At 31.5% G+C, this 12444-nt stretch overlaps 1 protein-coding gene across 3 annotated transcripts; it reads right to left on the bottom strand.

The window, feature by feature from the left end:
• Positions 1 to 4279: 4279 nt before the first annotated feature.
• Positions 4280 to 11032, bottom strand: LOC134706365 (ADP-ribosylation factor 2). Of its 3 annotated transcripts, none has more exons than XM_063565247.1 (5): positions 10860 to 11032; positions 8992 to 9190; positions 8158 to 8268; positions 7175 to 7299; positions 4280 to 5810 (listed from the first exon to the last, which is right to left on the bottom strand). In XM_063565247.1, the coding sequence occupies exons 2-5, from the start codon at positions 9137 to 9139 to the stop codon at positions 5649 to 5651; spliced, it is 546 nt and encodes a 181-aa protein (XP_063421317.1). In that variant the 5' UTR covers positions 9140 to 9190; positions 10860 to 11032; the 3' UTR covers positions 4280 to 5648. The 3 variants fall into 3 exon arrangements, with proteins under 3 accessions (XP_063421317.1, XP_063421318.1, XP_063421319.1); XM_063565248.1 differs by having other exon boundaries at positions 10873 to 11028; XM_063565249.1 differs by lacking the exon at positions 10860 to 11032 and adding an exon at positions 10716 to 10809.
• Positions 11033 to 12444: the final 1412 nt, after the last annotated feature.

Genomic DNA, 12444 nt, shown 5'->3' with positions numbered 1-12444 from the left:
ATATAAACAATATATATACTGAAATATTTGCATGCAACGGAGCTTTATTCTGACCTTAACTTATATACCAAAATGCGGCTTTCAAGCCATACTGAATTCTATATATGAAATAGTAAAATAACTTTACTTTAATTGAAACATTTTAAACATTGCTAAAAGAATAAATAAATTTACAAGTACCTGCAGCGTAGACATTAGTCTGCCGCCTCCCTGATTGTAATAATGACCAGTGACTAACTTTAAAAGTGAAATTGTATTAATATATATATGGTTAGTATTGCCGCGCTTTGAGCTCATGCATAACTCATGCTATTTAAATATAAATATATATCATTTAAATAATAATAGGAATCACTTTAACTTTCTATTGTACTAATTTAAATATTGAGTACGTAAAGCAAAGCATAGCGTTAAAGCTATAGTCTATTTCAAAATATGCAGCGCAAAACTATTGTCGTCAATCGTCAAGAAACATGATGATATGAAATATGAATATGATATGAATGGAAAACATATAACACGGAAAACACAATTAATATGAAATGCATAATCATGAACCAAAATGGATAAATGTATCCGGTGACATGTAGGTAAGACAAATGGAATTTAAAAAAGAGAGATGAAAGATACCAGGGGATAGATTGAAAATAAACTGACAACGCCATGGCTAAAAATAATAAGACAAACAGACAAATATTAGTACAGGAGACGCAACATAGAAAACTAAAGACTAAGCAACAAGAAACCCACCGAAAAATGTGGAAAAGGGGGGGGGGGAGGGGGTTGATCTCATGTGCTCCGGTAAGATAAGCAGATCCTGCTACACATGTGGCGCCTGTCGTATTGCTTATGATATTACAAATCCGGTAAATAGTCTAATTCGGTAGGACACATTCATGAAAAGGAAAGGGTATTGTAGGTACGACAAAGGAACATATCATATCCGATATTATCTGTGAAACGGTTATTCCGTAACGGTCAACCAACTCGTGATGGTGTTCATAAAATTTACGAAGGAAGGATTTCAACTTCACCATTTGGAACTCTTGGCTTATTAACTTCCTTGTGAGCAGCAATCCTCTATCAAGGAAATCATGATAGGAAATACAAGTCCGGGAATATCGTACCAATAGGGAGGTTTTTACTCCGTATTAAGGCGCTGCTGGAATGTTACTATATAGAAATGTCAAGTTCCCTATTAGGAAGCTGAAATCATTTCCTTTGTTTTCAACCGACCCTCATTGTCAATTTCTAGATGTATTCAAGATATAAGGCAGACTTAACTGTATCAGTAGTATTCTTTTTCTCCAGTTCGATGGGATGTTGTGTTCAACAGTCACCAAATTGTGTATTATTTGGTGAGAGAACATCATATATATATATAGCGGAACATTTTAATGACTAAAGGATATTGCTAACTTCCTAAGAAACTCCTTATGAGGTCAGCCCCATAATATAAAGAAACAAGTCGGCAAAAAGAGGGGCATAATTGGTTCCCATTGGAATTCCAACCGTCTGTTGAAAAACACGTCCTCAAAACGTAAAAAATATGTTGTCAATCAAGAAATCAAGCATCTTGATGTCAGTTTCAGAGAATTTTTTGTTTAAATCGGAGTGATTCTTTACAAAATATGATTTATTCCTCCCCAAGACAAGTTGCTATTTGACCGGCACCGGCTAAATAGCAAATTTGCCGCAGTGTTTGACCGGCACCGGCTAAAAAGCATATTTGCTATTTAGCCGGCACTAAATAAAACTATTCATTGATGTGATTAGTAGAGAATAAAAAACCTCAATAATAATTTAAATCATTTTATCACAATATCAAGCATTAAATATATTTTTTCTAAAATATTTATGACAAAATGTTGATTTTCAAATTTAAATCTGTGTAAAATCTATGGTTTAAATATTCTGCCAGTGATACAAATAGTGTTATGCAAAACTACATCATAAAACAGATATTTATTATCATATTTGTATTTGTATTTTAATTTTTAATTTATCTTATTACTTCGCTTCTATTCATATAAATAGATTCATCATATTTTTATTTTTGTCAAATTTTCGATGTGTACACAGTGGTTTTTTTGGTTATTTTTAGATAAGAAGTTTAAGTGTTTATATGATCAACAGTAACAGAAATGTTTAAATAGAAAATTTTGATATTTTATTATTATTCTTAAATTTTAATTCCAGTTAGATATAATTTAATCAGAGCCGGCTAAATAGCAAATTTGCTATTTTGCCGGTGCCGGTCAAATAGCCACTGCCCTTTTTTTAATGAAACACAGTAATACCAACTTTTCATTTTGTCTTTTAGTTTGGAATGGGTAATACTTGTGTATAGTGTAGGATAGTCAAATGTTTTAATACTATTGCAAGATGAGAAAGTCTTACATAGTATGTTCTCTAACAGATCTTTGGAATTTTTTAATATTAACATCCGATTCACGCCATCTCTAGAATAGGCAGTTTTACAATGACGTTGGAGCCAGGCTTTGTTTGCTGATTAAATAATATTAATAATTTAGAAAGAGGTTTCGTGGAGCACTTGAAAGTCACAGCAATATACTGTTGTTTGCAAGGACACTGATGTAGTTTAAGTATCCAATACGGTGATGGATGATCCAGTTCTTAATCTTTGGTTGAAATTCCAAAGGAACTTAGAACAGACCTGATTATCCAGGATTTCCTCTTTGGTAAGTGTTGTGGGGTATAGGTTGAGTTTCCAAGTGAATTGCCAATAAAAACTTAGTTTATGACTAACTCATTCTTGAAGCTGCAGGCACCTTGACCTTTAATTACTTCTACATCATGTGCTATCTTTTAGATACTGTGGATTCATTATGATTTGTTGGATAAATAAAGGCAACAGTAGTATACCCCTGTTCAAAACTCATAAATCCATGGACAAAAAACAAAAAATCGGTGTAACAAACTAAAACCGAGGGAAACGCATTAAATATTAGAGGAAAACAACGACATAACACTAAAATAAACACACACAGAAACGGACCAAGCATCAGACAAAAACCCACAAGAATAACAAATATAACATCAAAACCAAATACATGAGTTTGTGATAGACATGTACCATGACACGTTTTATCACAATGTAACTTTACACTCAAAAATAAGAGAAAAAAACGATGCAACGTTAAAATGTAACACACACACAGAAACGAACTATAATATAACAATGGCGATATTCCTGACTTGGAACAGGTCATTTTTAAAGAAAAAATGGTGGGTTGAACCTGGTCTTGTGGCATGCCAAACCTCGCACTTTTATGGCCATGTGAAATATAACATCAAAATGACAACACACCACCACAGGACTACAATATAAAAAAAATTGGAGAACACAATTGACAAAGAATCACACGCACAACAGCCAACAAAAGGCAACAAGTTCAAAGTTTTAATACGCTAGAAGTGCATTTTGTCCACACAAGACCTACTAGTGATGCCCAGATAAAAAACAATTTTCTTGGATGTCGCTCTTACAAGTGAACCACAAATGTTCTACAAGGTTTACTTTATGGTTTATGTACTACTTTTTTAAATCGAGTTTTCAGTCTGTGTACAGTAATGCACAAGGAATGAAATCTAACCCAAATCTTATATGAGTAATGTTAATTATGTAAGCACAAAGTTTACTGAAATAGTCTAATAATGATGTGAGGCTTAATAAGAAATTTCAAGAAGATATTATTTGATGTGACTGAAAAAACTGTCACAGAAATTTTAACAAACAGGCATTATCAGATTATAAAGCCCGATAACAAATTTCAGTCAGCTATTGTTTGCTATTCACAATCAAACAGGTAAAACAGTATACCAGAGCTGGGGTATTATTAAGGTTAAACACCTGGGATATAGGTCAAATATTTTACATTTTATCCCAAATATAGACATACAAATTGCAACTTGGATGGAGAGTTGTCTCATTGGCATTTTTACCACATCTTCTTACATACATGTACTGTTTAGAATGACAGAAATAATTTCATTACTATTTACTTTTACAGCAGATATATCAACATCTTCCATTGGTGAAAAATTTCTTCTTTTTATCACAAACTTATTCAGGTGGAAGAAAAGTTTAAATAGCAAAATATGTTGGTTAAGGAAGGGAACAGAATATTTGGGTGTCACATTTTAGAGAAATGATTTAAATGATGTTTGCCTGAAAAGTGTGGCAGTACAATATCATTTACACTAATGACTGGCCAATGCTGTAGGATGGCCATAAAATTTAATATAAATGTCTGTATTGGTATCCATGTTTATTTTCTACAAAATACATAAACAGTTAACATATCTATGAGATTTCTACCGTGATATTAGTAGAAGTTTCATGGATATTACATCTCTGATCAGTGAAATATCCACCATTGATGACTGTGGTGGAAACACCACTAATTCTACATAACATTCACTAGATAAATATACAAAACTCCCATCAGAAAATCTCATCATTACAGCTTCATGACAAGCAGTGTTATTAACATTGTAGATTAATGTAGGCTAAATTAGAAGACATCTTTTATTAGAACATACTCAAAATGACAATTCAATTTTTAAATACAATTGTATCCGGTCTGATATTGATGTCTATTATTTGAATTCTTCAGTGTATATTTTCAACTAGACATGTACTTGCTGGAAGTGAGGCTATCAATCAAATTGTATTTCCATTTACAGTTATAAAACAATTAATGGGAACAATGGCAGTATATTCAATCCACCCATTGTAAAAATGTTAACTATAGAGTTCAAAGTTTAACATCAAATTAGAAATTAAATGCATGCTATGTTCTTAATTCATATAACCTTTACAAAAAATATTTTGACAATTTATCTAATTAAAAAGTTGAAAGAAAATATTCCCAAATGGATTAAGCAAATTATATGAAATATAAGGGATAAATAGTTTCACTTTAATACAGTAGTGTATTAACATACATCATTCATCCACTTGTAAAATGAAAACAAAAACAAAATGATAAATAAATGAATAATACAATATAAATCAATTTCAAAACTTAGTGAATAATGTCACAATACAGTATGTACATGTTAAACACTTCAGGTCCAGAACATGAAAGATTTTGTTCACAAATACTATCATTTGACTATCTTAAGATAAAATAAACATATGTTTTGTTTTTTGCTGAATGATAATGTACATGAGGAAAAATTGCACACATCCAACAATTGTCAAGAATTATATCCACTAGTATAACAAATCATTGGATTTCCTTTATCTTAGTGCCCTTTATTTTATTCTGTTCTTGTACATATTTGCTGTGTGAGAAATATATAATATTTGATGTAACCAAATCAAAGTAGCAAACAACATTTTAATAGTAAGTGAAAGGGCATCATGAAGAACTTATATCAGTACAATAAAGAACACTGTGAAAAGTTAGGGCCAACACCAATATTCCTTGGAATGTTAAATCTTTGAGGCTGAAAAATATTTCAGTTGGTTCTAGAAGAATATTGATAAGTGATAAAAACAAGATTCTTAGTGACCCTTCATCAAAACAATTCTGTCCATAAAAACACCTTGAAACATACTTATTATTTTATCCTCAACAAAAACTGATAATAAATTATATTATTCCCGACTGTTCATTTTACATATTTTTTTTGAGTGTATTTGATAACCAATCAAGTCCTTCATATAGTCCATCACCACTTGTAGCACAGGTAGCCTGGATATACCATCCACGTTGACGCAGACTATGGAGACCTAGTTTATCAGTCACTTCGGCAGCATTCATTGCATTAGGTAAATCCTGAAGAAAATATGTTAATATGATATTAAAATGAAATGTATTTCAACAAGAAGATGCTATACATAAATATCCAAATATGTTTTTCATTATTTACAGAAAATTCCCTGTTAATAAAGCTTGATATAACTTATAAGAAATATTCAAACTAACAAACAGAAAGAAATTGCCCTGCCGATTGAAAAATCTAGCTGAGGAATATATTTAAACAATATTTTGAATCAAGATTGCTGATTAAGGGAGCCTAAAGAGTTTTGATATGATTAATCAGACAACCATTCATTTTGAAGTTTAAACTAGTTTCCAACTGAAAACTACATCTTAAATCACAGAGTTTTAAATAAAAGTGGATTCTAATAAAATTCTCAAAATTTCAGAGGAGTAAAAATTTTCCAGCCGTCCTGAACTTTGTTCAAAACAAGTATATGTATTTTTGCTCCTGATACGTTTGACTGGTGTTGCATAAAATTTCAATTGTTTTCTTTCAAAATGCCTTTAAATCAATGTCAAAAATTACCCCCTTGGCTGAAAAATGCCAGATAATTTTTACTGTACAAAGAAATAATAAAGAGTGTGATAAAAAAACTTCAACAAAATTCTATCAATAAAAGACAATCACATTCAGATATAAATCAATCTTAAACAAAGTTATAGATTCTGACCTCAATATGAATTTATTTTAACCTTACAAAGCTAAACAAGAGTTGTGTCACTTTTGGTATAAACTGTTTGATTGATCTAAAAGGATCTTAAAATATGTCTATGCAATGATGAGAGTGGACTGTACAAGTGTTTAGAAAATACATAAAGGTGGACCCAGCAAATTCATCAACAACAATGTAGAACTTAAACATTGCAAAATATTGTTTCTTTCTTTATTTCTTGATCTTTATTGTATAATCTGCATCCCTCTCTGGGTATTTATTTTCCTGATGAAGTGACATTGACGAACTTTTAATGAAAATGAAGGTTGACAAGCTTCTTTATACAATGTCAGGAATACTAGGATGATTATATTCCTAATTTAGTTGGTTGTAGTAACCCCTGTAATCTTACCCACCTGTTTGACAAGCTTCTTTATACAATGTCAGGAATACTAGGATGATTATATTCCTAATTTAGTTGGTTGTAGTAACCCCTGTAATCTTACCCACCTGTTTGACAAGCTTCTTTATACAATGTCAGGAATACTAGGATGATTATATCCCTAATTTAGTTGGTTGTAGTAACCCCTGTAATCTTAACCACCTGTTTGTAACAGAACAGTAATAATACAGCTTCCCTTAGTTCATCTACAATGTTAGGAATACTAGGATGATTATATCCCTAATTTAGTCCATTGTAGTAACCCCTGTAATGTTACCCACCTGTTTGTTACAGAACACTAATAAAACAGCATCCCTAAGTTCATCTTCTTGTAACATTCTGTGTAATTCTTCTCTAGCTTCATTAATTCTTTCTCTGTCATTACTATCTACTACAAATATCAAACCTGAAAGAAAAAAATACAGAGTTCAATTCATTCTAATCCTTTTTCAATTGAATATTATATTTAAATTTTGATTTAATGATCTGAAATTGCAAATTTACAAGTAAATATTGTCTGCAGAGGTTATGTTAACAAACAACTATCAAATGTTAGCTTTTATTAGCACATACAAAAAGTTGGCATAAAAAGGGGGATCATTTTGAATTCTAGTCAAATCATTCAAAGTCTGATTCATTCCAGATTTGGACAACTCGTACCAAGTCAATGGTTAATTCCTTAGAACTGGGTTCCCAGTGTCTCCCAGAACCCTTACAATTCTTTTTTTTTTGTATATTTCATATAATAAATCATTTTTTCAATTATAACTTTGAAGGCGTTTATGGTTAGATTTTAACAGGTACAGGTTTAGTTAGTACTTTAATCATATTTAAAAAATAAATTGGATTGTCATGAAATATTAACCTTAATCATGCCCAATATATCTTTCTTCCCATTGAATTGATAAACCATAGAATTTTTTAGACAAGTATTTATATACATTTTATATAAGTACAGCATAAAAAATCAATATAATAATGCCCATTTAAATTGTTAATTTTGTTTAATACTGTTCTTTAATAAATTGGAACGAACTGACCAGTTTTTGAAAAAGTTGGAACAAAATAACGAAGCAACTTGGGACGTGATGGTACAAATTGGAGTTGGAACGAATTGGAGTTGGAACAAATCATCTAGATTGTAGATACCATCATTTTTTAGTATTTTGGGGTTATTTTAATTTACACAAAATTGTATGAGCAGCAACCTAGACTTTTTAATGTCATCCCAATGATATCTACTTCAAACATAAGTCATACATACCTTGTGTATTTTGGAAATAATGTCTCCATAAAGGTCTGATTTTGTCCTGCCCACCTACATCCCACACCGTAAAACTTATATTCTTATATTCTACCGTTTCTACATTAAAACCTGAAAAATATACTCTTATATTATAGATAGTCTTTTTCTTTAAATAAAACATCATCAATCATGCAATCATTCCATACAACATAATAGAGTTGACCTATATTTGTTAAAGTAGGGATCTGACAAACAGACCAATTCTGGAAAATTAACATTGACCAATGAACCATACATTTGTAAGGCATAAAAATATGCTGAAGTCAAAGTAAACCAGCCAGTCAAAATGTACAAATAGCAATCATTTCATACATCCATTCTATTATGAAGAATTGCTTACATTTTACATGTGTAGTATCTGAGGTATGGACTAGACTGCTTAAGCTTTAAATCAATTATGCTCTTTCAGTACATTGCATGTTCATGATTAGTCATTGATTTGGAGAGGGAAACATTTTCTGTGGGTAAACAATACGTCTGTCATCCATCTTCTTTCACAAAATTTAGAATACAATGTACATGTATGATATCAACACTGAATATGTAGCAACCAAAGACAAGAGAGGATCATTGTCAACACTTGCCCCAAGGCCAAAAATTTTAACAAGTTAATGTTGAACCCTTTGAGTGCTGTACATGTACACAACATAGATTAGAGCACATATCGCAAAAGCAGTGTTAGTAAAATGACAAAATACAATTATGTAATGGGACAGTCATTTCTCATTATTGAAAATGACACAAAATCCTAGGAAATATTTAAGGATTCATTTGTATGAATGCTATTCTTACCTATAGTTGGTATAGTTGTTACAATTTCTCCTAACTTCAACTTGTAAAGGATAGTAGTTTTACCAGCAGCATCCAATCCTACCATTAATATTCTCATTTCCTTTTTACCAAATAATGAAGAGAAAAGTTTTCCAAAAACTGACCCCATGTTGAATTATTTATATTAAAGCTTCTATGTAGATTTCCAATGCTGTGTTATCTGTAATACAAATATTGATATGAAAAGGACATTGATTGCGAAATATATCTTATACATGCACATGAGATACTTATATTAGCATTTTCTTAGACTAACACTAAAATTGTTAACAAATACTCCAGTCTGTGCCAATCTGTTTTAGAGTTTGACTGACCGAAAGAGAAATTAAAACTTTTCTTATGTATATAATATACAACCAAAAAAAACATAAAAGTTCTGTCTGACAGAAAGTTTTTTTGTCTGACATTTTGTTGGTCATCAGGCAGTTTGGGATTCACTGTAATCATTAAATGGAATAAAAAGTTGTTGTGAAGATAGAATTATGTACATTTTGTAGATCCTGTTATGATTTTCATTTTACTAGTTATACTTCATACCTACTCAAGATGATACCCATGTGGCATATTCCCCCAACTGTTGTACATGTACAATGTAATATTTATGTAGATGCTGAATCTAATAAACTTTAATTATACAGTCCCTGTCCTTTATTTTTTTTCCAGATTATTTGATAGATAATATTGCTCATACAAAAATATAAGTGTTAAATATTATATCTGATGAAACATGTAAAGTATTTGCTATCATACCACTAAATAATATATGTAGTATATACAGTTCAGCATCATACATGTAGTCATGGTTCTAGTAACGACAGAAGAGTATTTATGTCCAAAATGTTGTAACAAATCACATTTAAACAGATAAAGGGTTAATAAAGGAAGAAGTCATTTTAAACATGCAAAATCTACAACAGATGAGAAGGGGTAGGAGGGGTCCTGATCCCGGGCTTAAAGACGTGAAATCCTGAGGTCCTGAAATTCGAAAAAAAGAATTCCCGGATACTGAAAGGGTCAATCCTGAGCTTAAAAACACCCAATCTCCCGATAAAGTTTTTAAGAGCCTCTAAACCAGCATGACCAGGCTAAAAAAAACTTTGAACTTTTTAATTTCCTTACATACTTTTTTTCTGCAGCTACACATTTATAGGTTATATTTTACTGCTTGACTGGTGCCATCTTAAACCCTTCTAGTGACAGTATGTGTGCCCACAAGATTTAAGATTGATCACTTTTCTTAACCTTCACTGGCTTCAGTATTATTGATAAAAATTCTGCCTCACAAATGATTTCCTTTAACCTTTGTAAAGCATTTGAAATCAGTGAACAGCCAACTGTGAACACCCTGATAACTCTAAAATTGTAGCAAAATAGACTGATTTAATCTGAACAGGAACAAACATGCTGGAGATGCTGAAAATCTCTATCAGGAGGGTTTTGAATGATTTTTGTGAAGGGAAATTATATTAACAGCTTTTTATCTTAGTCCTTAAACAGGTTCTAATTTCTTTCAACTTTAAAGTGTTACTCTGAAGCCAGTAACCTCTAATTTAACAAAAATGTTGATGGGCGGATAGTAGAATTTTATATTATCAATGTTTATTATTACCTCTTCGACAAATTGTATAACAAAACCAACCGTTAAACTTGCAGTGAAAGTATTTCGATTAAAAAGTAAGTCCCACCTTAGAATTGTCTCTCAACAAATAAACCTTCAAATGTCACTTCGTTCAGTCATTCCTTTATAAACCGGAAGTTCACATTTTCTTTGGTTTTCCTGTGAAATTAAAGTGATATTGTACATAACTATATTATTTTCATCAACAAACCTGTTTAATGTACCTGTCTGCCCAAACTGTTGCAATGAAAGAGTTTTAGTGACAATATATGCTTGATTTCGTATCTAAGACCTGTCAAAACAATGTAAAATGGCGGACGTGGAGAATATTTCGTTGCACATGCCACGTCAATATCCCGCAATTGGGTTATAACAATTGGTCAATTTAAAGTACCCTGTCATGTGATCCTTACCGTGCTATATCAAAGTACTGAAAGTCCTTTGTTATACGATGATGACTGATGTTCCCATATTTTGACTATTTTATTGATTGTGACTGTTTATTTAACGCATCATGTAAATGTAACGGAATTCGATGAGACTGTTATTAAAGTGAGAGGGTTAGCGCTATAGAACCAGGTTTAATCCACCATTTTCTACATTTGAAAATGCCTGTACCAAGTCAGGAATATGACAGTTCTTGTCCATTCGTTTTTGATGCGTTTTGTTTTTTGTTTTTTTGATTTTGCCATGTGATTATGGACTTTCCAAATTGATTTTCCTCTGAGTTCAGTATTTTTGTGATTTTACTTTTTAAGTCAGCTCTGCGTTTAAGTGAATAACAAAGAAGACAAATTCTTCATTCGTTGATTTAGTTGATAAATGAAGTATTTACTAAAAGTACAAACCGATATAACAATTAACATCAGAAAAAACCATACGAGAACTAACACAGACTTAAAATAAAAACAACATTTACACACGTCAGCAAAACAAAGCTTGAATAGACCACTTATCTCCCTTACCATTATTAAATTATTTCAGGCTGTTAACATATTTGCTTGATAATATTCCATTTCTCATTATTTGTTTTTATTATATTTAGTATTCATTTATTGATTAAGACTGACATTTGAGTTCTTTTATTTATATGACATTTTCGAAAATTTTGCAATGCCATTTCAATGTGTAGATTCTATTTTAAAAGAACTTGTTTAATTGAAATAATAATATTATTTGAATCTTATCATTAACTACCGACCGTGCAAGGGCTGTATAGCCAGTCAAGGTCGTTAAAAACTTCCATTTGTTGTAACATTAACTATCGACCGTGCAAGGGCTGTATAGCCAGACATGGTCGTTATAAACTTCCATTTAATGAAAATGTGAGTATCCTAGAGTAGGGTGGCATGCATTGGCTTTGCATACTAGGAAAAGCTTTGGTCAAGACCATTGCATATCTGGTGTTAAGCTCTGCATGCAAGACTTGTGACGTCATGATGGCTAAGCTAACCTGATTGGCTGGATATGATTTAAGGTCGGATTCTTACTTAAAAATGCTCACGCCAGCTGTGTTGGCAAGATAAATAATATTAATTGTCATTTCGCTTAATATCAATTCGTTAAATTGTAATTTGGTGTTACTGCTTTGAGTTTGATTTGAAGAGCCTTAGAATATACCCCATACTCTGTAACTAGAACCCTCCCCTCACACAATCATAGCAGAATTAAAACATAAAGTAGCAAACCGGCTTAAAACTAATGGATACTAGTTTGTAATAAACCCCTTTGAATAGACTTATTAAGAAGGGATATAGTTACGATACTGTTGTCAGGTCATTAAAGATTGCATATTT

Source organism: Mytilus trossulus, chromosome 2 (assembly GCF_036588685.1).
Source record: "Mytilus trossulus isolate FHL-02 chromosome 2, PNRI_Mtr1.1.1.hap1, whole genome shotgun sequence".
Lineage (NCBI taxonomy): Eukaryota > Metazoa > Mollusca > Bivalvia > Mytilida > Mytilidae > Mytilus > Mytilus trossulus.
Note: the sequence above shows the minus strand (reverse complement) of the source record. Positions and strands in the feature narration are given on the sequence as shown.

Excerpts from the sequence above, each read along its gene's own strand:
- LOC134706365 (XM_063565247.1), bottom strand. The coding sequence starts at position 9,139 with ATGGGGTCAGTTTTTGGAAAACTTTTCTCTTCATTATTTGGTAAAAAG. Across the intron at positions 8,269-8,991 it reads AACAACTATACCAACTATAG|GTTTTAATGTAGAAACGGTA; the intron begins GTAAGAATAGCA and ends TATATTTTTCAG. Across the intron at positions 5,811-7,174 it reads TAGTGTTCTGTAACAAACAG|GATTTACCTAATGCAATGAA; the intron begins GTGGGTAACATT and ends TATTTTCTTCAG.